This window comes from Synchiropus splendidus, chromosome 1, assembly GCF_027744825.2.
Source record: "Synchiropus splendidus isolate RoL2022-P1 chromosome 1, RoL_Sspl_1.0, whole genome shotgun sequence".
Lineage (NCBI taxonomy): Eukaryota > Metazoa > Chordata > Actinopteri > Syngnathiformes > Callionymidae > Synchiropus > Synchiropus splendidus.
In genome coordinates this window covers 31289515-31311867 of record NC_071334.1, presented here as the reverse complement: position 1 = coordinate 31311867, position 22353 = coordinate 31289515, and the positions used below count along the sequence as shown (strand labels likewise).

The following is a 22353-nucleotide window of genomic DNA, read 5'->3' as shown; positions in this document are numbered from 1 at the left end:
TTTCAAAAAAGCAAGAGAACAGGACGGCTCAAGAGAGAAATATGAGCCAGAAGAGAAAGCAATTCTCCAGAGAATAAAAAAGGCAGGTAAACAGGAGAGGAAGCGGTAGTGTTGGGTGAGCGCTCGTCGTCCTTCTCCTCTCCTTCACTTTCATTCCTCGTCACACCAAAAAAGATCATCAGTGGGGTTGCTGTTTACGTGCTGCTATCGCACACGGCACAGGGACAAATATCAAACAAGAAAACACCATTCGGCTTGTCAAAAGGAATTTGGGTTGTATAACGCGTCACTATGTCTAAAAATAAATGCAGACCAGTGTGACCAGCAATGACAGTCCTATGAAAGCAACACAGTTAGGAACTGAATTCGGAGTTTAGAATTTCAAACATGGAGAAGGTTAAACATTAAGTGACTGTTGAGGTAAGGGGGCCAAACTCTGTACACTAACCCTAACCCGTTTCAAAGAAAAAAAAAGTGAGACACAAAGTAGTGACTTAAGTTTTCAACAGCAACAATCATCAACCATTGTTTTTCTTTTATTTAAATGACCTTTTTTTTTTGCTGATGAAGCATCTTGTAATTCGACTACCTCCACTCAAGCTTATCAATCCTTTCATTAACTCTTGTGTCAATGGTATTGCGGTTCTGTCCTACCCTTGTTTGCTGTTGGACTCTAACATGTGGATCATGCCGGTCAATAAAGCGATGCAGCAGATTGGAGTGCGCTTGTATTTCAATTGCCTGCTCCATAAAGTTTATTACTGCTGAATCATTATAACAACAGAGCTTTGGGTTATTAAGTAGTGCATCACATTTCACAACAAAATTTCCAATACTTGAAATACACATCGAGAATGCCACGTGACCTCAACAGACAATTTATGTAGCGTTCACAAGAAATGTATTTAGCAAAATTGCATGGTAAAACAGTGAGTGTGCATTTAAGCGTATATATCCTAGTGGAAAGCATTATGGCAATGATTCATAATGTGACTTTTTTGTTGGCTGACAGCACAAATTAAGTTCCCTGATCTGAAACCTGGCGAATGCTCGGAATTCTAACCTCTATGCCGCCAGTGATATTGGATCATTGCTTCAACTCTTGGAGTCAAACAACAGCAGCGCACTTTGTCGCCATAGTCACATAAAAGATTGATTTATTTTGGTTGTTCAGTTGTATGTATGCTGTTTTATGAAGTCGAGTTTTCTTTTTTTTTTTCTATTTCTGAAAAGAAGCCAGTGCATGAGCCGCAGTGATAAAAACCCATACAACTGAAGGAGGAAAACCTTCTTGAATTTTGGATTTTGTTTTGCAAACAGACCACATAGTTGTTGGTTGTGGAGAACCTTGTTGGGGAAGTGTAGTCTCTGTGATCTGTCAGTTTTCTTTGGGGCTTCTTTGTCTTGGCAACCTGAGGTGCCAATGATAAGGTTGATATGTGTTGACTTTGCTATTAAGTGACAGGTTTTTTTTTTGTTTTATCCCCGGGAGAATGTGATTATGGTCACTCAATTAGGATCCGGATCATTTCAATATGTTAATTTACCCATTGTTTTACACTATTGTGTAATACGACATCAGAGAGAACAAAAACACCTAAGACACACAACAAACTGACTTTCAACTGTGACATATTATCTGTTTAAAACACATTTTTGCCAGTTTTAAGTGGCTCTAATATTTGACCTACTGCATACGCCTTTATTTGTGAATATTGAATGGTGATATTGATGGTCTGTTTTCCCTCCAACAGCGATGAAGTCAGGAGGAACTCAGCTCAAACTCATTATGACCTTCCACAACTACGGCCAGGCTCTGTTCAAACCAATGAAGTAAGTGTCATTGCTCTTCCGTCTGTGGCGCAGTTTCATGCCGTCAAGTTATATAAAAGGGCCACTCCGGACCATCTGTCCTCTCATCCGTCTTGGTGGTGAGAAAGCTGTGCTGTCACCTATATAGAGAAAAAAGAAAGATGAAAAAAAAAATCTGTCATTTTGCTGAAAACATCAAGGTATGCTGCTCTCCACCTGGGCTGGCTCTCTCCTCGCGGACCACCTACTCATTCTGTTCACCAGGCCAATCTCCTCGCCTCATTCTGCTCTCCAGCAATATCAAATGGCTTTCATTTCAGCACAACCTTCACACTGGAAGGAAGGCCGACATCACTCTGCTGTGTCACAGCTAAATGTTGCGCAGGAATTTTCACCTTGTGGGCTGTTTCAGATGACACCTCTCATCCCTCAGTCGGTGTAGACAGTCTTCAGTCCTGAGGCGACGCTTTCATTCATCCGATATCAAGCATTGTTTGCTTTGACAGCTGCTGATCAACGCTGCTGTTGTAAATAACATTTAATCACTTTATACTCTTCACATTGGATTATGAAATGGCTTGAAGCAATGCATTTGCTTGGACAGATGCTGGTAGTTTGCTAACAAGCCGGTACAGTCGTACAGTAGAGCTGAACATAATTGAAAATATTTTATTCCAGTTTTGATGTAAGCCAGACTAGTACTAGTTCTCTAATGGTGTAAAAAATAATTTGTATATTTTTTTAATTTAAAAAAAAGTCTTAAAGTACATGCAAGAACATTTAATTAAGAAGTCTTCTATTTGTGATGAAGGGCATTTTGGTGTTATGTTTTCTGTGACGAAATATTATTTCAACATGCCTTTAAATTATCTGTAATATGTTGCATATTTCATTATTGGAGAGACAGAAATTGAGAGTTACATTTTTAAAAAGCAGAAGGAAAACTTTATTATTTTACTTTTTTTCTTTTTTTTCAGCTAGTTCTGAATGAAGCTTGTGTGGAAAAATCCTATACAGTAAAACCTTCCTAAATCCATGTGGAACTACAGAACGCCATCAAATCCAATCACCTCTAAGTTGTCACCAATCCCCTGCTCTTATCCGTAACATGCTTCCCACCAAGACTGACACGTTTCGGGCAATTTTACTGCGCGATTGGATGTGTTGTTTTAACAGTCAAAAGATGGTGACTCAGTGGCAGGATACACATTTCTGTCCTCAGCTTCTGACATAACAGGCTAATAACAGAGCTGAGGCTTTACTTCACACATACTTCTGGATCGTGTCAAATATGTGCCACATATGATGAAGTCTGCCTTTCCTCTGTTGCCTAACATCAGCAGAAATGAATCAACCCAGTAGAAAATACTGGATGTGGTGTTGGATTTGCTTTCCATCGCTGTCATATTTAGACGATAAGTCATCCCAGGAGAAGTGTGATTTCCTCCTAATCCGTCCCTGATTGGTGGATTTAACTGTCACCCTGTCTTTGTTATGGGGACGGTAATTTAATTGTGGGTTAATGGGTCTCTACACAGTCCGGTGTTTGGCGGCGGCGAGTCGGCATGGAGAGCAGGGTTAAGCCTGCGGATGATAGGTAGTGGAGCTTTTTCACTCCGTGGGAGGAAAAGCTATTCAGAGACTGTCGTAATTACCACTTCAAATGAAACCACACTTAGTCACCCCAGACGCAACCAGCTTTAAATCATCCTGACAGGATGGCGGGGCAGGGAGGAACAAGAGGGGCCACTGGTGTCAAGGTCAGACGCACAGAGGGCAAATGAAGAGTGAGAAGAGGGCAGAATGTGTGATGTTCTAAAGTCCAGGGAGAAATCTCTCACAGTTGCTTGTGACACGGCTTGTGGGGTTGACCTTCAATGACAAAGTATAAACATGTCTGTAGAGTGTATACTCGAGCGATTGTATACTCCATAATCTAACATGAGGGTCTGAAGCTACATGTGGCTCCTTCAAAATCACAAAAATATGGCGAAACCTTTCTGCGCGTTTCTGTAGCAAATTTAATCCTCGGAAGGCGTTTGACATGTCAGTGACAATCATGACTCCAAATGCAACAAATAAGCTCAACATTGAGCCTCAGGCAGGACTAACTGCGGTGGTCTCACTGGCAGGATCGGTGATCCACTTAGCCAAACGCAGGAGTGGTGCGTTCATGGTATCCATTCCATGCTGAGTCTGCTTTAATGAGTCGCCAGATAGAGATTTACCATTCGATTTTTGCTCCTTCAGTATCAAGCTCAGTCATTTGAGAGGAGCTCGGAGTAGCTTCCATTGCCGCAGGTGGTTTAGGCTCCTGGACATGTTTGAGAGATGACTGCTCGCATTTGCCTGAGCACTCCTCACTATACCCTCAGGAGAGTAGGAAGAGCCTGAGAAGGTGCATCGAGGCTTCACTTGCTTGGGTTAGTGGCTGGTCTGTACCAATCCAACCAGTATATCTTGCAATAATAAGCTCAGATCATCACCATATTTGGAAAGTTATGCAAAATACCCACACATTTAAGGCCTTAAAGCAAGAAGAGGACAGGGGGTGGATGCACCATCAGAGGCGCTGTCCGATGTTCAGAATCCAGATGCAAAAATGTGAAATGACAATTCCCGACAAAAGCATTTTGGTGAGGAAGTTGAAGCAAATGTGCTGCCTGACAGTTGCGCTCATCAGAGCTGATGTCATTTCCGGATGCTTGATAATCCTGAAGTGCAAAAGCAGCAAGAGAAGAGTGTGCAAGAGCAGTGGGGAGAGAGGGGGGATTCATACCCTTCTGCTTGAATCCGCTCCACTTTAGCAAAACAAAGCAGCGCGTGCTGCCATGTGTCTGCTCCTTAGCACCGACCTCAAGAAACTGACTGATACGCAAAGTCATTCCTGCTCCATGAAACGTCACATTCCTAACAGCCATCATCATCCCGTCGTTCCCCTCCACTGCTGGTGTGTTTCCACGCGCTGAATTCTGAAGACAGAGGCTGCGAGATCAAAGTCTGCTCCCCTCTGATGCAAATGTGTGTCAGGCAATCAGGCAGCAAGGCAGGCGGCATGTACGCTAACCATCCGCCCTCCAACCAACCATATCACTGCAAAACTGCTCCCTCGCTCTCTGGCTCTATCTGTTTATCAGCGCTGCCTTTCTTTTGCTCGGCACCCTCCATCACTCCTGCACCATCTCGGTAGAAATCTGTTTTCAATCGGCACTCTCTCACATGTACAGAACACAAAATCTTTGTATTATTGATCCACCTTGCCGTCTCGCTTTGTGTATTTTCTCTCAAAGGGTTCCAGATAGTTTTTTTTTTCACATACTGTTGCTTCTGTCAACATAGGAATACTTTTTTTTGTTTGGAGTAGGCAGTTCATGTGAAAGAAAACAGCCCATTTTGTCCAATCACCTGTCACTCTGAGTGTCTACTGTAGTGAGACGCCCACTGTGGTAATTTGGTCCAAAGATACACAGCTTTTTTCCTTGTTACGGTTAAAATAGTCAAATCCATTAGTCTAAAAAACATAATGAATGAAGCTTGATTTGGACTCAAAGCAATCCCACAGATATGGCGAAAGTGTATAGGTGGGGTATAGGGCCAAAATGTTATACGCATGTCGGCAAAGAAATGAATTTGAAAAGCAACTGTTAGTGCATACGTTGCACAGTTCAGCCATCGATTATAGTTAAGTATTGTTAGTTTAATATCTGTGCAGTAAGACTGTTGTGGTGAGCATGAGGAAAGCCCTGATTCACCGTCTGCGGTTCAGCTCTCCAGACGAAAACCATGCGAGTCTTAAGTGAGCCACAACATGTCTAGCAATATCTGTAAGTAACAAAGCGCTCGTGGCTTCAGCTGCAGTCGTCTCAGGACGGTGCTGCTCAAGGATGCAGCAGGAAACACCACTATTGTGTTTTCTGTCACAACAGCAGCACTGTAACCTGACTAGCGCACCGCCTGATGACTCGGCCGGATTATGCTCTTCGTCATCCAGTTTTGCCTCGAGCTCAGGCAGGAATTTTCCAGGAGTTTTTTTCTATATTTTCTGCTTTGTATTCGTAAAAAAATAATTTATCACTCCGGCATTGCTTTGAGCGAAATTTAGCCAGTGCTCGGAACGGATGTAGATTTATTTTTTAGGGTTATCAGAAAGTTTCCTTTTTATGTTTTTATGGTCATTTAACACGCAGTCATGTGATCCATTAAGACTGAAAATAGAGTCATTTTGACAGTTTAAGGAGCAGGAATTGTGTGATATAAAATAATAATAACTTTTTTTTCATTGTGAACCTACAATAGTTGCTTTTTTTATTATCCTTAAATGTTTGAACATAGTAATATTGTATTAGATTTAAATGATTATAAAATGTGAGTAGACATTTTACGGTATTTTGTATTAAGAATCCTTTATCTATCTTGATAATATTTACAGGTTATTTAGCATATTCATGCGACATTACGTGCCTGGTATGTAAATCACCTTCAGCTTTGTGTGACAATGGTGTAGATAAACGTTCCATATTTGAATCAGTTTTGCCTCCAGCTGTTTACATTTCAGATCAAACAACACCGTCCCATTTCCTGTCACTCATTCTGAACGTACATTCATGGGATTCTTTAAAGGCGATCAAAATATCTGTACGTGAACAGAATGTCGTGTGCGCGTGGCCTGCCACCTGAAGAAAAAAACACTTTTACACAAACTGTTTTTTATCTTCTCCTCTTTGTCACGATGGCTTATATGCTTAGTGGTAATGCCATTGTAGTATTTCCTGTGGATTGAATTGCCTGACTCTCGTGGGACGGCGAGCACAGATGATCGACAGGGGACCGATGATTAATATAATGACAGTCTTCCGTCTCTTCCTGGTTCTGCTTAATTGTATCAGCTGTCAATCAGCCCACTGGCTCAGTTACGCAACAATCAATCATGGTTATTCCTTGGAGAGAGAAGTGTGCTTTCCACTGCGTCCTCCCCTGCCACAGAGATCTATATCCATACCCATGTGTCAGTTTTTGATTGCCACATGCAGGCGAGACAGGAGGCCGGAGCGACGTAGTGTCACCTTGCTTGCGTCAATAACATATTGACAACATAACAGCCTGCAGCAGACGTCGATTAACGTGAAATATTAGCGGGAAATATGTGAGAGTTGGCGTGTCACCGGGCTCTGTCAGCTGTGGGAGGTGAGAGAAGAAGCTGAGGCTGTCGACAGGGAGGGCATGTCTCGACAAAAACCCTTATTATCCTTGTTCAGAACTGTCTGGATTCGCCTTCAAATGCGTCGCTTAAGACGGAGGGATAGATGAGATGTGGAGAATCTCATCTCTCCTGAATGAAACTGATCATCTTGATCGTCCACATTGTTTTCCAGTCTGTAAAAGTTGAGGCTTGCCTTATTTACACCGCTATTACAAAGAAACATGCAAGAGGATGTGAATTGATCAGACAGGAAGTGGTAACTAAAACTCATTTTGTAGCACAGGAGCCAATTGTTGGGAAGAATGAGAGCTTTCCCAAAAGGTCAACTGACAGAGGTTGACAGTGAAAACGAATTTTCATAATCACTGTGATGTTAAGATCTTTCACCTTGTGTTGTAGCAACTTGGAATTCACAAGGTGACTGAAGACAAAAGTCGACCATCAAACAACTTGAACAAATATATGGTATTTTCGTTTAACCATTTGAGAATAAGCGCATGGCCTCTGTCTTTGGTGTACATTTTTAATCCAGTTCTCAGCTGTAGGTGCAAGAATGATGTACAGCATCTGCCTGCAAAATAACTCCCATTAAATGCTATGACATGTGAATGACATCATGAAATGCAGAGTGCACAACATTTCCACCTATTATATTGTGAGGTTTATGCAAAAGAAATCCTCGATTTGACGTTGTAAACCAGTGTGTGTACTCTGGTTCACTCTGATATTGCATCACGAGGTCCTCTTCACCCGTGTTTTCATTTTGAGTCCGGATATAAAGAGCTAGAGCGCCCCAGGACAAGCCATTCACACAACATAGAAGAGAGCAGCATGCTTTCAGAAATGCTGCTTTCAGAAACCAGGGTGGCAGCAAACGTCACCACTGGAGGACAGACACACAATAACCATCACTCTGCCACCACGCTGATCCGGAAATGTTGAAACACACTTGAGAAATACCCAGCACCATTGAACCGTGACCTACAGCATTTACGTGCTATCCAAAGAATGATTGCATATGCAGCTCCGCATAAAGGCTGCGGGCTCACAATAGCTCACTGTAAATGTATTTGCATGAATTCCATGCTTCTAATTTAAAGGCTCTATGGTTATGAGCTTGCAAGAACAAGTTATTATCATGGAAATACCGAAGAAATGACAAACAACAACTGCACTTCTGTAGCCACAGCAGGGTCAGAATCCACGTGGGCCACATTTATGCTTTGCATTTCACGCATGAAGATTAGATCATCAGTAGAGACACTCGCTGACCCGAAGAAATATTTGTGTTTATAACTTCCAACAAGAAGGTCAAGCTTATGGCTTTTCCTTTGATGGTGAGTAGGATTTAATGATCTTGTTCATGTAGGTCCAATGACATGTAGAAATAGAGTTGTTAGTGAATAGAATGTAGCTGTCTTTTGTGACTGATATTGAAATGTTTTTTTCATTGTCTCCAGTATTTACACAGTATGATATATGTAAATAGCACTAGTGTAGGCATTTTTTCCTCTGTTTTTCATCCAGTAAAGTACATATAGCAAAGTGTGACTCACAATGTCAGCGCTCCTTCTTTATCAGTTAAGGATACCTTGAACTTGAAATTAAAAGCTCAGTTCTACTCACACACCATCAACGCTTTTGTATATCAGTACTGCTGATGTAAAATTGTACATTCATTTGAATGTTCAAAAAGTTTCTTAATTTTTGACCTGTTCTTCTGAGAGTGAGTTTTCTCATTTGAGTCTGATAGAAGTATTGATCGACATTGACAGACATTTTTTAACATGTGCATTGAAAAGAGGGAAGGAACAAAAAAATTTGGAAAGCCTACTATGTGTGGCATAGCGTGTAACTAAATGTGGGCTGATGTGTAGCCAAGTTTCTGTGTTTTGACATGATTGATGGCCAATTTTTAAAAGTAACTGATTGCTGAACAGAATATTCAAATCTGTTTAAACAAGCTCCTTTTGAAGCTGAGCAGTTGTGCACAGCAAACACTTATGCAACTAATATACATAGATATAGATTGGTGAAAAACAATGGTTAAGATGGACGTGAGAGTGAGAATCTTTAAGTTCTTTATGTTCATATCTTTTCTTCTGCAATTACATTTGACTTGCCTTCAATCTTTTTTCTTTACTCAATATTTTTTTTTTTTTCAAGCATATTTCGTCCTTTCAAAATCATTTTTTCACATGCGTATGCGTATGTAATCCCTATTCCACCGGGTTTATTGCCGTTCTTTTGTTTCTGTGTGGGATTAAACCATCGCAGTTTTCTGCACGCAGCTCCAAGCTGGTTATGCTTTCACAAACCTATGATACAAAGTTCCTTCGGCATTTGGTTTTAATTCTTTTGTATGGCTGATATTAATAATAATTTATTTGTTTTTTGTTCGTTGTCCCACATATTTACAACTTGAATAGTAACACATCTTGACAACACCTTTTTCACATTTACAGCACGAGATGTTATGTGTATGTTTTATAACACACATTAAGACACAAAAAAATATGAATCTTAAAATGAAAAAAGTCTTTGAATGAAAGGTTTTTTCCTCAACTGTGCCGCTGTCAAGTTCCTGTTTTGTATGTTCATGCCTGTTGTTAATCCGGAGCTTTTCCGCTCCTGCTGCATCCCAACAATTCTGCTTCCAGGATCAGGAATGTGCAGATGATCTTATCAACCCTCCTTCAGGTGAATGTTATCAGCTCTAATGTTGCCATGTTGGAGCTGAGATAGCTCACTGTTGCGGCCAGTGGAAGCGTCTGCATCTGCATATCAAAGCTGGGGAAGAATTCCTTTCCCATCTGTGCATGTGAGTGCCAGGACAACACACACGCACACACACACACGTAATTCAGTTCAGCTGCAGAGGAAAGCCTCTCCTGGCTGCTGCACTCCGAGATAATTCCTGATAAACTCTGTCATTGTTTCTCCGAATAATTAAAATGGTCTTTAATGAGGAGCTGAGAAACCTCCCTAAAGCACCTCTCTGTCCACTGTGCCGCCTGCTGTTATGAGTATTCTACATATTTACATACAAATATAGAGAATAAACCGAACTGCCTTATCATTAACCCTTAGCTATTGGACCAGGAATTGCGTATTATTATATATAATAATAACCAATTGTTATCATTATTATTATTGAACATTTAAGTTAGATTCTCAAAATGATTCATTGCATCTCCTCCCCCCACATATAGTTATAGTATATGTATGCTTTCATTCCATGTTTTATCCACCAAGAAAACATCGTAACATGTTTAGAGAGCAGGATGTGCTTCCGGAGTTTTGATTCGTCTTGTCATCTTGTCTCTGCGCTTTACAGCAGACGTTAAAATTCCGTCTCCTGTCTGCGATTTTAAGATCGGAGTTGACATTGATTGGTCTGGCGCAGTCGCGGCGCCGCTCAGTGCCAGATGCTTGGCCACTGAGGACGTCACATGACTGCAAGTGCTGTTTTAATGCCCATCAATGTCCTTGAACAAACGTGCGCTGCATTTGTTGTCACATGCTTGAGTTAAGTGGGAACTCTAGTGTCACTTCCAAATCCTCAATTCTTGAGGAGGAACTCCAAATGGCAACTGTTTATGGCAAAACTGCAAGCAACAGCAATTCATTATTGTGTTTTCCTTTACTGTGGGCATGCAGAAGACAGTGACGTAGATCCTCACTGAGCTCCTTCTTCTTGGCCATAATGATCAGAAACTGAAAACGAGCGGAACGTTTTCCCTTGATCCATACTGCTATGTTGATCATTGCTTATCAATACATGTTTTTGCTGAGATTTTGCCAGGTATGAATAATTCTGAACAGGGGTGAATATCAACTTTTTGCCATGTATTTACTTGTGGATGCGTATGAGGTATGATTCATTTTGAGGCCTAGTGATATATATATATATATATATATATATATATAGACCCTAAAAATATGTTGAACATGTTTTTTATTGGTTGCTGTGTTGAGCATGTTCCCGAACGCATTTGTGGTGCCTTCAAGAGACGTAGACAGCCGGAGTAGGTTGACGACAAGAGAAGCACATTTCTGAACATGGTAGTTGCCAGTTTGGATTTTGAAAAGTTTAGAGACCTGTCATCCTGGGAGGTTTGGTGCACCAACCTAAATAACTCTGATCCTCTTTCCTTTGTCTGCGTCCAAACACATAGGACTTAGTGTTCTTCTCTGTTTATCTCCTCAAAAACCATGTGGAGAAATAACACTGTGTCTTTTGAAACAAATGGAGTGATTCAGTGTCAACATGCGTCTGTGTGTGCCAGTTTTGGGATGTTTTCTACTGATTTGCAGAGATGTGCGCTGCTTTTATGACTCCCCAACTTTCTGACTCACAGGGGAGCATGCTGCAATGATATTCAATGTCAAGAAAACTGCACCTGGATGAATATAATAAAGTACAAAGTAAGTTTTATCTGGTTGGTACCCAGCACTAGACGGTTTTATCCTCTCAGAGATGCAGTAGCACTCATGTGGTGTCCAACTGCTGGGTTGGATCACAAGCAGCAAACCTTTTCTCCATCCTGCCGCCGCTCTTTGTTAGAGTGGTGCATTTTAAAGTTCTGGACCTGCTTTGTCGATGGCAGGCCTTCAATGTCCTTTGCTGCTTGCCCGCCTGGAGTCTGACCAAGTTTCCCTCTCAGGTCAGTAGTGTTGTCCGTTATGGAAATGTATTTTACTGTGCTACAAACACATTTATTTATTTGAGGAAATCTGGGCATTGACAGGACACAGACAGATGATCACCCGGATGGCAATTGTATTTCAATGTCTTCTTTTGGTAGTTGTCTAGCCACCAACAAATTTGACTAGTCGGCATGTGACTTGTACAGGTTAACAAACACATGAACAAGTCCTACACACCATGTAGAATATGTGGCTGGTGTGTAGGTCGGTTTCTTGACAACTAAACACCAAACATTTCTCTTGTTTTCTTTACATAAAGCTGGATTTATACATCTTCTGTTGACATTTCCAGTCACAGCAATTGGTTATTATAATAAATAGATGTAGTATGTGTGGCTTTAGCCAATGTTCCGTGACGAAGCTCTTCTTGACGGTATTGCAAATATATAAGTATAAATGTGAATCCCCCCACCGCCCCGCCCCTCTCATTCTAGGACGGCTCGGCAGTTTCCTTGTCTCATCAACGTCTTCTTCCTTTTTCTTGATATTGTCTCGTCCCAATTCTGTTCAGACGCATTTGTAATTAGAAGAAAAGTGCTTTGGATTCAGCTTGTGACACATATTTAAGGAATCTGTTTTGATCTGCGCGCTGCTGCGGCCTGGAGAAGCAATGGTGGTGGATATAAAACAGAGTATCTGTCATCCTGCCACAGGGCCAGACAGCTCTAGTTTTACACAAGTATGCAGCGTTTTTATGGTGCGGTGGAGCAGCATCAGACTCTCCCCGCTGCTTATCCTCTGATTTTTCCCCTCTTGCCTTCTGTCTTAACCTTCACTTGCTATTAGGGCTTTTCTTCCCACTGTCGCTGCAACGCATCCCTTCCATAAGCAGTAGTTAGTGTCAGCAAAAGCACCTTGGGGCGGCCATTAGACTGCTATGTGGCAGGAGGTAAAATACCACGCACGCCCATCACTCTCCGACTTTCCTGATTGTCTGCTTTAATTATAACGCCACGTCCTCGGGAGTCACTTTTAGTGCATTTATCTGTTTTCTTGAGCGTGACCTTATAGCAGAAAGACACTTGGTCTAATTAGAATTTGCCCTGGCTCCGTAAGAGTCTCCCTCTCAGTGAGAGGTTCTGGAATGTGGCGTTATGAGGCCGTGTTGTGATCCGTAATTAGCAAACAGCAAAGCAAAAGTCAGAGTGGAAAGAAGATGTGTGAACGCAGGCTGGCTGCGCTAAAGATGCAGATTAAACAACATCTGTTCTCCACTGCTGCATTCTGCACCAGCCTGATTGAAGTGGAAAGCTCCAATTTGAAAACTCAATATCTGCACATTCCAATAGCCGTCGCTGCCGATCTGAAACAAATAAGCGACGTGGAAAGTCAAAAGAGCCAAATGAAGGGGAGATGCAAGTCATGGGATTTAAATTAAGAGCTGAAACAGATTTCTGGACGACCAGTAAGGACACATTCATTGGTGACGCAAGCAAGGCACATTTATGCTGATGACAGTCTCTTTCTGTCCTCATGGTCAGAAGTTTCACCTTTGCTAATCTTATCAACATGTCTAGATGGTTTTTGCTTCTGCTTTTAGTTTGTTTACATAACAGGATGGAGACCATGGTGGAGACCAAATTTTATTTTGATATTTCATGTATATGTTTTTTTATATGCTTTTAGAAGTTTGATTTAGTGCACAATGAAAAATGGAGAATAGCTGTTTATTGGCAGGTATCTTGTGATGCAATACGATATGTATCCCCATACATAAGTAAAATGATTCAATTATTATTAGCAGTCTTAAATGATTATTAAATGTATTGCGCCATGTTGTGATACTGTTTCAACAAAACATTGTAATAAGAGCACCATTTAAAGGGGGAAAATCAGACGATACAGTACAATAACAGGTGCATGAAAACAAGTTTATTGTTGCAACGTCAGTCCAACTAGACTAAATTTTTGAATTCCAACAGAGGAATGAATTGCTCTTTTAATCTACAAAATCACTACAAACTTACAAAAGGAAAACCTCAGTATTAAACACGTATTAAACAAGACAATGTGACACAAGGTATTGCAATATGTCAGTAAAAATATCAATACGATATGATATTTGAGTGTATTGATATTTTCCTACACTTAGTGACCTAGTTGTTTCTGGTGTAGACTTTGTGAGGACACACCAAATATGTTGATTTGGGGGAAAAAGTATGCTGACAGACCTTGTTAAAACTGAGCTCTTCACTTTTAATGCGCGCAGTATCATAAGTATTTATTGGATTAAGTTATTATGCACGTTTTTCAAAACAAAGCCAGTAATCCTCCTGTATTCAACACTTTTTGGTTTGTTTTTTTAAATGATTAATTTATATTCCCAAACACAGGAGGGTAATTTCCACATTAATTTGAATGAAGCCTATTAAAGCCTAAACACTGTACTGTACAGGGATGGAAGCAGATGTTTTTTTTTACTTCAAGTGGCAGAAATGTGTGCATGACTTTTATGTTTTTTTCTGACACCTGCTATCAGATGTGTGTGCTCTGGAGATATGATCTAAGTAAACCCACCTGCTTCTTACTGTCAGACAGTTATTTGGGTTTGTATTTTCTATCAGAGATGAGTGGTTCTTAAAGGTCATATCAATAACATCAAAATGAGCTACACACGTTTTTAAATTGACACTGTGTTAAGGCACTTTGGTCGTGGCACTTCATTAGATTAGATTCGATTGCCTTGGTACTATGCTTGGGGTCGTGTTCATGTTTTTGTGAGTTCCCAGACTGGCTGACCTTCAATCCTTCATTGACAGAGTGTTTTTTGTTTTTTTTTTTACTTAAACTTAGCAGTTCTTGCCATGAAACAAATTCTAACAGTGTGACTGTCAGCTGCACCAACCTGCCTTCTGGTCAGCCCAACTGACGGCCTATTAATAAGCCAAGAAATTCCACAAAGTCACCAACAAGACACAGCAGTGGCGTGAAAACCTTACTGAATTCCAAGGATTTACTGCACAGTCAACAAAGCAAAGACAGCATCATTTAAAACATTTTGAAACTTTTTTTTCACTATAACTTTTCTGTTAAATGACTGTAGCACATATTTTATATTTAAATGTTATTAGTTTTTTTTTTTTCCAAACCGCATGCAGCTATTTGAAATATGACAGAAGATTAATTTAGAATCATCACTGTTTGCGATGTGTTATATCAGTGCAGATTATTCATGTCACAGGGCCGTGGATAAAGAAAGGATAAAGAAGCGACCATATGGCCCAGCTCACCGCCGGATTATGGTTTGTTGTTGTTTGCAAAAATAGCAAAGAGAGCGATCGAGGGAGGAAATGTGACTTCAGCATTGTTTGGCCGGCGAGGAGAAAGCAGCTTGGCAAAATGGCAGGGATTAGTGTGCTGCAAGAATCCAACTGTGATGCTGTGTGTTCAGTTAACTCAGGGAGGGGGGGTGAGCGGAGGTGCGCGTATGGCATGTTTGTCCAGTCCTTATTCAAATATGAGCTTTGGAGCCAAATCAGGCTGACTTCTGTTGCAGGGGGAGTGGCAGCCTCATCATTTGAAGTTATTATCACCACTCCAGACACTGATCTTTGCATTCACTTTTAATCCCACGTATAAAATATTCCTGCAAAGGAGTCCGGCGTGAGCGCTTCATTTATTAGTCGCTCTGAAGCCAGCATTTCCTTCTGCAGCATTTTGAGATACATTAAAAGCAGTTTTATTGAGCGCTCATTCCTTTTTTCAACACGCAGTAATGGAAAAGGGGCGAGGGAGGGTTGAATGCTTAACTTTATCTTGAATATGGAAATGTAAACAGTGTCAGCTTCAATTATTTCCAAAAATGAAATTTACATATGTCAATCACGGTGAGTCAATCATAAGTTTCCTTTTTTTGTTCGGCTTCCGAACTCCCGGTTAGTCTGTGATGTAGGGCTTATTTCAGGTTTTGGAAAACCTGTGACACGCGAAATGTTGATGGACACTTGGCTGTTAAGGTGGCTCCATATCTGAATGACAGTCAGTTCGGGGCTGTGACTGTACTGGAGTGGGGTCTTCAACGTTCAACATTTGAGCAAGTCCAATAAAACAGCCGCTTCATTTTCAAAGTTCCTGAAAGACAGTAACAAAAAACCCTCTGATCCGCTTTTCATAGATTGGATTGCATATATTTCAACTATGACTGACACCAGTGTCATCATGTCTGGTGAGAATGTACAGTTAGAGGTTCAGCTACATTAGTCAGCCAACAGCCAGGTGCCATATACTTGTCCGCTTGTCGTGTTTAAATGAACTATCCGTACAACAGCAATAATTTTCATTTAGTCATCACCCAACTGTCCAAATCCATGGTCACAAGGCCATTGCACACGCTGCATTCTGAGTCAGGTTGTCCAACCCTCCACCTGATCTAGGACCGTAATGCAAGCCACCTCAATCCAGTGTACAGTGTTCCGTGTCCGAGAGACCTCTCTTCCACATGGATCCGGCATTTTCAGTCAGCACAGGGTGTGTAGTGTTTATGGTATCTCTGAGTCAGTTGGAGCCCAATGTACACATAGGTTAAGCATTCATACGGAGCGGCAGTGTTCGCTGCCATCCCATGCAGGAGAGTGACGCGGTTGAGCAAGGTACCTCTGCTTGTAAACAAAGAGCGTAGCCAGACATTGTGTCAAAGATTTTCACTTCTCCAATGTGGATTGCGTCATTAAGTCAGTCTGATGTATGTCGTTGTACTTCAGAAACCTGTCTAATGTCAGTTTTTGTACTTTTATTTCAAATATGTATGTCATTTTGCTGTTCAAATGAAGCACTGCCTTGTGTTTTATTTGTGGCTAGTTTTTGTCGTTTCATCAACAGGATGAACAAGTCTTTTCTGGTCCTCAAGTTGCCTTTTCCAATACACCATTCAACGATCATGAAGAAAATAATAAAGCAACCGGAATCAAACAGAGCTCTGGTATGGGATTGGAATAATACCTGCATCTGCAGATATCGGAATTCGGTTATCGGATTGGATTGAAAGTGCAAAAAAAAATATGGATCAATACAGAACTAACTGGAGTAGTTAATTGACATTTTGAAACATATTTGACAGCTGATGAGTACAACACTGTAAAACGCCACTGACCTAGCTACCTGGTTATCTAGTGGCAATGACACGGTAGTGGTGCAGGTTGTGAATACTGGCTATGGTACTGGCTGGCCGACTTTTCTTGAATCATGGAAATTGTTTTTGTGATTTGATTGTATGTTTTGTAAAGTTTGAGCTGTGTCAGGAACCTTTATCAAAATGGATCCCTGGTGCTCTGAAGTTATAGGCCGGTGCTAAGGAACAAGAATTCTCCATGTGTGTCAGTTAAAGAAATGGTTTCAAACTTCTTCAGACTCTTATCGTGTTGACAAACACATGGCGCGAAGACATCTTCAATTTGCTGATCGACTGCCGAAAAGATGACACCTTGTGTTTTCAGCACGGAAGTCAGACACCACAGAAAATCTGATATTCATTCAGTCATTTTTTTGTTCAATTGTCTTTTGTCTTGTTCGCACAATGCGCTTCCTCATTCTCATGTCTGCTTGTATTGAGAAATACACCCACCCACCCACTGTCTCTTTTCGTCCTCGCTCCTTTTTATAATACCATTACTTCGTTTTTCTTGAGCCACACCTCTCATTCCGTGGCTTAAGCAGGATTGAAAGCCTTGTTTGTTCTTAATATGAGACATCCAGCCAAAAGAAAATCACCCTGCTCCTCCCATAGAGCCAGTTTCTTGCCTTTCTGCCTTCTCATCCCTGGAAAATCTGAATCCATCTCTAATTGTTCCTAAGCTAGAAAAACGTGTTTTCTTCTGCCCATAAAAGCTCCAGACGCTGCTTATAAACACTTTACAAGGTCACTTTTGTGTCCTTCTCAGCCGTTTTGGCTTGTTATTGTAGTGCAGTCTAACTTGTGAACAAGGGACACAGTGTCCAATGTGTTTTTCCACTTCCACTTGGATCTATCCAATACAGTCCTCATTTAATACATATTCTTGTTTTGTTTTTCTGTGGAAGTTTATTTTTGTCTCCATCCCTCTTCCACTTCCTGCATACTTCTATTGAATATTTTTCAGCTCCGTGCCTCCAGCTTTCTTCTCTTCCCTCCCTCCATCTCATGGCTCCAAGGTTTCGTTATGTGTATTTATAGTTTATTTATAGGCGCTCGGCCCTGTTTTCTATCTGCTTATCAACAGCCAACATGTTCCCCACCCACCAATTTACCAAACGCAGCCCTGAGATTCCGAACACCACAGACCCAGTTCATGGTCACTCACATCCAGTGCTCCTTCCCTCCTTGGGCTAAATGCAACCAAAAGTTGCTTTATTTGTGCCCCACTGCAGTTGTTATTGTTCACTTGCTTTTCCTGCGTCCTTGCTAACCTACTTTTCTGTGTTTTTTTGCTGGTGCTCACTTGTCAGTTTGTGATTTCCTCTGCTGTTCAACAAACCATCAGAGACACCAAAGACCCTCTCTGTTGCTCAGGGGCTTTCAAGGACAGACATGTCGAAGCACAGCCCTCCTCTTCTCTTGTTTTATGTGCATCACGTCGACAATGATAAATGACTTTTCTTGAAATTGTGCTGGAGAACAATCAGCTTTTGCTTTAATTATTAATATGAAGTGCAACTTCAAGCAGACAGAGTAAATAGACAGTCAGTTTTGGATTATAGTCACTGTTACCACTGTGTTTTGATCCTAGACTCTTGCAGAGCTTCAAAATAAACATCATGTTTTATCAATAAGCGTGGGCACCCATTAAATGCAAGTGCAGAGCACATGTTTATATTGTAATATCATTAGTTTTAAATATGACCAGTGTCACGAGTAACATGCAAACATGCCTGAAAAGTGAGATAATAATATCGGCGAATCAATGTTAAATCCTCGAGCGTACAGTACCTTCTCTGTCCATCCATTCTTGACCATGGTAGCTCTTAGCTTTCTTTAGCAGTTTTTTGGAATTTTTAGTAGCAGTATTATTGTTTTTTGCTTCTATTTTTCAACATAGATTCAGCCGAATGTAATCTTTTCACATTTGATTTTTTGACTTTCAATAGATAAAGCAGTTGTCCTTCTAAATATTTGCGATTCATTTACCTGCCTTGTGTGTCTTTTGTCACACTATGGAAAACAGAAAGTGTGTAGAAATGTTTCATAATCATAGTTGTGAAATGTTCAGCCTTCATAATTACGAGGTCACTGAATGCACCGTTGGGTGTGTTATGTTTGTGTGTGGGAGCAAAGCAGCTAATTTTAGTCCTGAAAGCAGACAGGAGTTGAGGTTCAGTGCCGAAAGCACCGTGCATTTACTAATCCCCGACTCCAGCAAAGGGATCTGTCTACCATACAATGATTTTAAAGCTTTCACTTACACCTGAGTAACTCCCCCGTGTTGCTTTAATCACGGACTTTCCAGAAACTGATCTAATGTGATTCAAACAGCGTGAGACAATGTAGAAGGCCGACAGCGCACAGCAGCACGAGCCACTTGAACTGGATTTGATGGGACATTTCTAGCGGATGTAAGAGTCATTTTTCTTTTGCGTTCCTTTCTGCTGTGTTCCCTGTATTGTAAGCAGTTGTGAATGGAGGGCTGCGATGGGAGTGGTATCTCACTTTAATGCAGGGCCAATGTGATGTTGTGGTTTACTGCTTAGATGCCTGAATGTGGCATTGAGGGAAGCCTAGATTTTGAATGTCTCCTGAGCCAAGTTTAATAACTATGTTTGTTTTTTGTGTGGCTTACCAACCACCTCAGACCTCTCCTTCCATTTTCCCGTCTGTCAGGCGCTAGTGGCCATGCGGTGTATGCTAGGTCGTTGTTAAATTGAATAGCATTAGCCAAATTGCCCCATTAATTATTATGTTTTATGGCGGCGCTGAAAATTGGACTGCAATTTTTCTGATCCTGGCTTCACAGCGGAACAACTATCATGGTGAGTCAAGTGGGGCGCCATGTTTGTTAAAGAGGAAGCGACTGCCATATAGGCTTTTTTATTGTTGTTGTGTAAATTGTCATCTATTGTCATCTGGCATGGTACTGCAATTTCTACGCTTCATTTACTGGCTAATCCTGTTGCTTTTGAAATTTCAGGAGAGCTAATGACCCTCTTGACCCACGGTTGGCAGCTCCATTGGCACATTCTAACGCCATGTTGTGAAGGGGCTGCAATTTGTGCTGCACTGCTGTCACAGTCATGTGTCGCTAATAGCTTTTCGACAGCGAATATTACTGTGGAACTACACTTGCTGAATGCATGTTGAAGAGGTGGTTGACAAGTATAAATACCATGAAACGAAAGGGGATCAGTCATGATTTGTGCAGTTGTCCGGGAGCAGTAGTACTTATGAAGGACCTAAATTGTGTAGGTTGCATGGATTTTTTAAAGCAGCCATAATACACTAGAATGTCACAATACGTTTATTATGTTGTGTCAAAGAACTGTTTAAGCTTACGTTGATGTACCGTGATACAAAATGTAGGTTGTTATAGTTAAAAATTGTTTTCAACCACTTGCAAAATCTTTAGCATGTATAATAAATAATCCCTACATACAGCAGGGATTATTATTTCTATTGGGCAAAATATAAAATAAATATGAATTCTCTTGTACTGAACAAATGAATTATTTACATTTATGAACTACAGAGAAGAGTTAGCAGCTATTGACTCACTCATTTGTCTCGGAAAACAAATCCGTCTTTTGGGTCTTCTTTACACTTGGTTTTCCATAATTCAGGTCAGTTTAAACATTTGATCGTCACACCGATTGTGTGTGTGTGTGTGTGTGTGTGTGTGTGTGTGTGTGTGTGTGTGCCTCAGACTTAACTCACTTAACAAATCACAGCTCGTTGCATCAGATTTTCTATCTTTCAAGTCCAAAACCACAGGAAATGAGGAAAATCCATTAGCTGAGTGGTTTTGATCACCCCCCCTTTCCCACCTCCCCTCCTCCCCCTTGGTCCGTCTGAAGCCAACGTTACCCTGTGGGCCTGCATGACGAGGGCAGAGGAAATGGCCAGACGTTAATGGCAGCTTTGATTACTCTCCTGTCACTAATGCATCCAACATGAAAGACAAGAAGCAGAAAAGGATGACTTTGTTCGGGGTCCGAGGGAGTCTGATGGCATCAACATGTAACTGGGACAAAATCATTCTCTTGGAATACGACACACAAGGATTGTGTTGGTATTACCCAAAAGCTGCATCCAAACACAGACACTTTGTGCTCTTCAGAACGACTGTCTCTGAACCACCATGGCGGCTGTCTCTGCCGTCCCATAAAGCTTTCACTCTAGCCTGTATTGATAAGTCAGAAATTGCCATGAACATAAAACTATTATAACCCCTCATTCAAGGCTGTTTTTGCAATGGTTAATTCAGAGTATTTATCAACTGGTGATGCAGACCTCTGCCAAGCAGCTCATTCCCACCTATGGTGTAATTTGTGTCTGAGTTGGCAAGCCTCACGTACTTTTCTACAGCAACTCTGAAACAACATTGATTGAATGAGGATTGAATACATTTTTTGTGCCACAATGAAGTTTCATAGATTATATTGTGTTTTGTTCTGAACACAGCAGGATGTGGTAAGAGCCAAACTAATCCAGATGGTAATGCGTAACACCGCTAAAATGTGATCATCTGTTCTTAGTCCATTTACAATTTTTTTTTTAAATATTGAAATCAATAACTTTGTAATGGACAGACAAATAAATGCTGTCAAACAGGTAACCGGCTCGGTGGATATACTGTTTCTGTCACAGTCAAACTGATGAATGATGTGTCATCCCACAGAGCAGGGGCCACGCCTCATCTCCAAACCATAACAAAGCTTAAATGCTCCCTTTAACTATGAAATTATACCGTGCCTGTTTGTTTCAAGCGTCACTGACTGTGGAAGAGGTATTGATAATGTACTAAAATGGAGGCAGCGTTGTAGGAAGCAGTGGTCGGTGATGCCGCTAAATATAATGCGACTGGAGGACGGACGATTCCCACCATTGTTTATTCTTCTTCGTGTCACATTAGAGCTACGTATCCGGTAGTAACAGCAACACTGCCCGCATGGTTTCTGGTGTTGTGCTCCGTTTGGTCCATATCTGTAAGCTTAGTGGAAACGGGCCGAAATAGCATAAATGGGCCTTAAGACTTTGTATGTATGAATATTGTTGGGATGAAAAGATTCGAGAGTTGCCATGGCACTTCATGTCTTTGTGTGGAGACGCATGGGTTCTCACCCTCTGAAGTTGTGTCTCTACAGCTGCTTTTCTGACGTTATACTTAACCATTTTTGTTCTGGTGAATTCAACTGTCCAAAGTTCAAATCAGAAGCCTTAATCAATCATCTGTTCGCCGACCTTGTTTGACCATGTGCATGTTTGTTTTCTGTATAAAGCAAACTGAAACCTCTTTGGAGGGGAGTCACACTGCGATAACTCGCCAGCCTCGCTGTCAATGAATCTCTTTTTGCCGTGCTGATTGTGAGTTCATTTCATGTCAGACACGTCGCCTCGAGACACTGTCATGGCTACAGCGTTCGACATCTTCAGGAAATCCATTTAACATCGTCGCCTTTCTCTTCTCCTTTCATTCCAGCCTCATAATTCTATTAGTTGCCACCATTCA

The 22353-nt window shown here is 41.1% G+C and overlaps 1 protein-coding gene across 1 annotated transcript in view; it reads left to right on the top strand.

The window, feature by feature from the left end:
* The window catches only part of fam20cb (FAM20C golgi associated secretory pathway kinase b), a 55783-nt gene that overhangs the window by 5955 nt on the left and 27475 nt on the right, over positions 1-22353 (top strand). The window contains exon 3 of the mRNA XM_053864468.1: positions 1755-1833. Coding sequence (XP_053720443.1) covers positions 1755-1833 — 79 coding nt within the window. The remainder of the gene's footprint in view (positions 1-1754; positions 1834-22353) is intronic.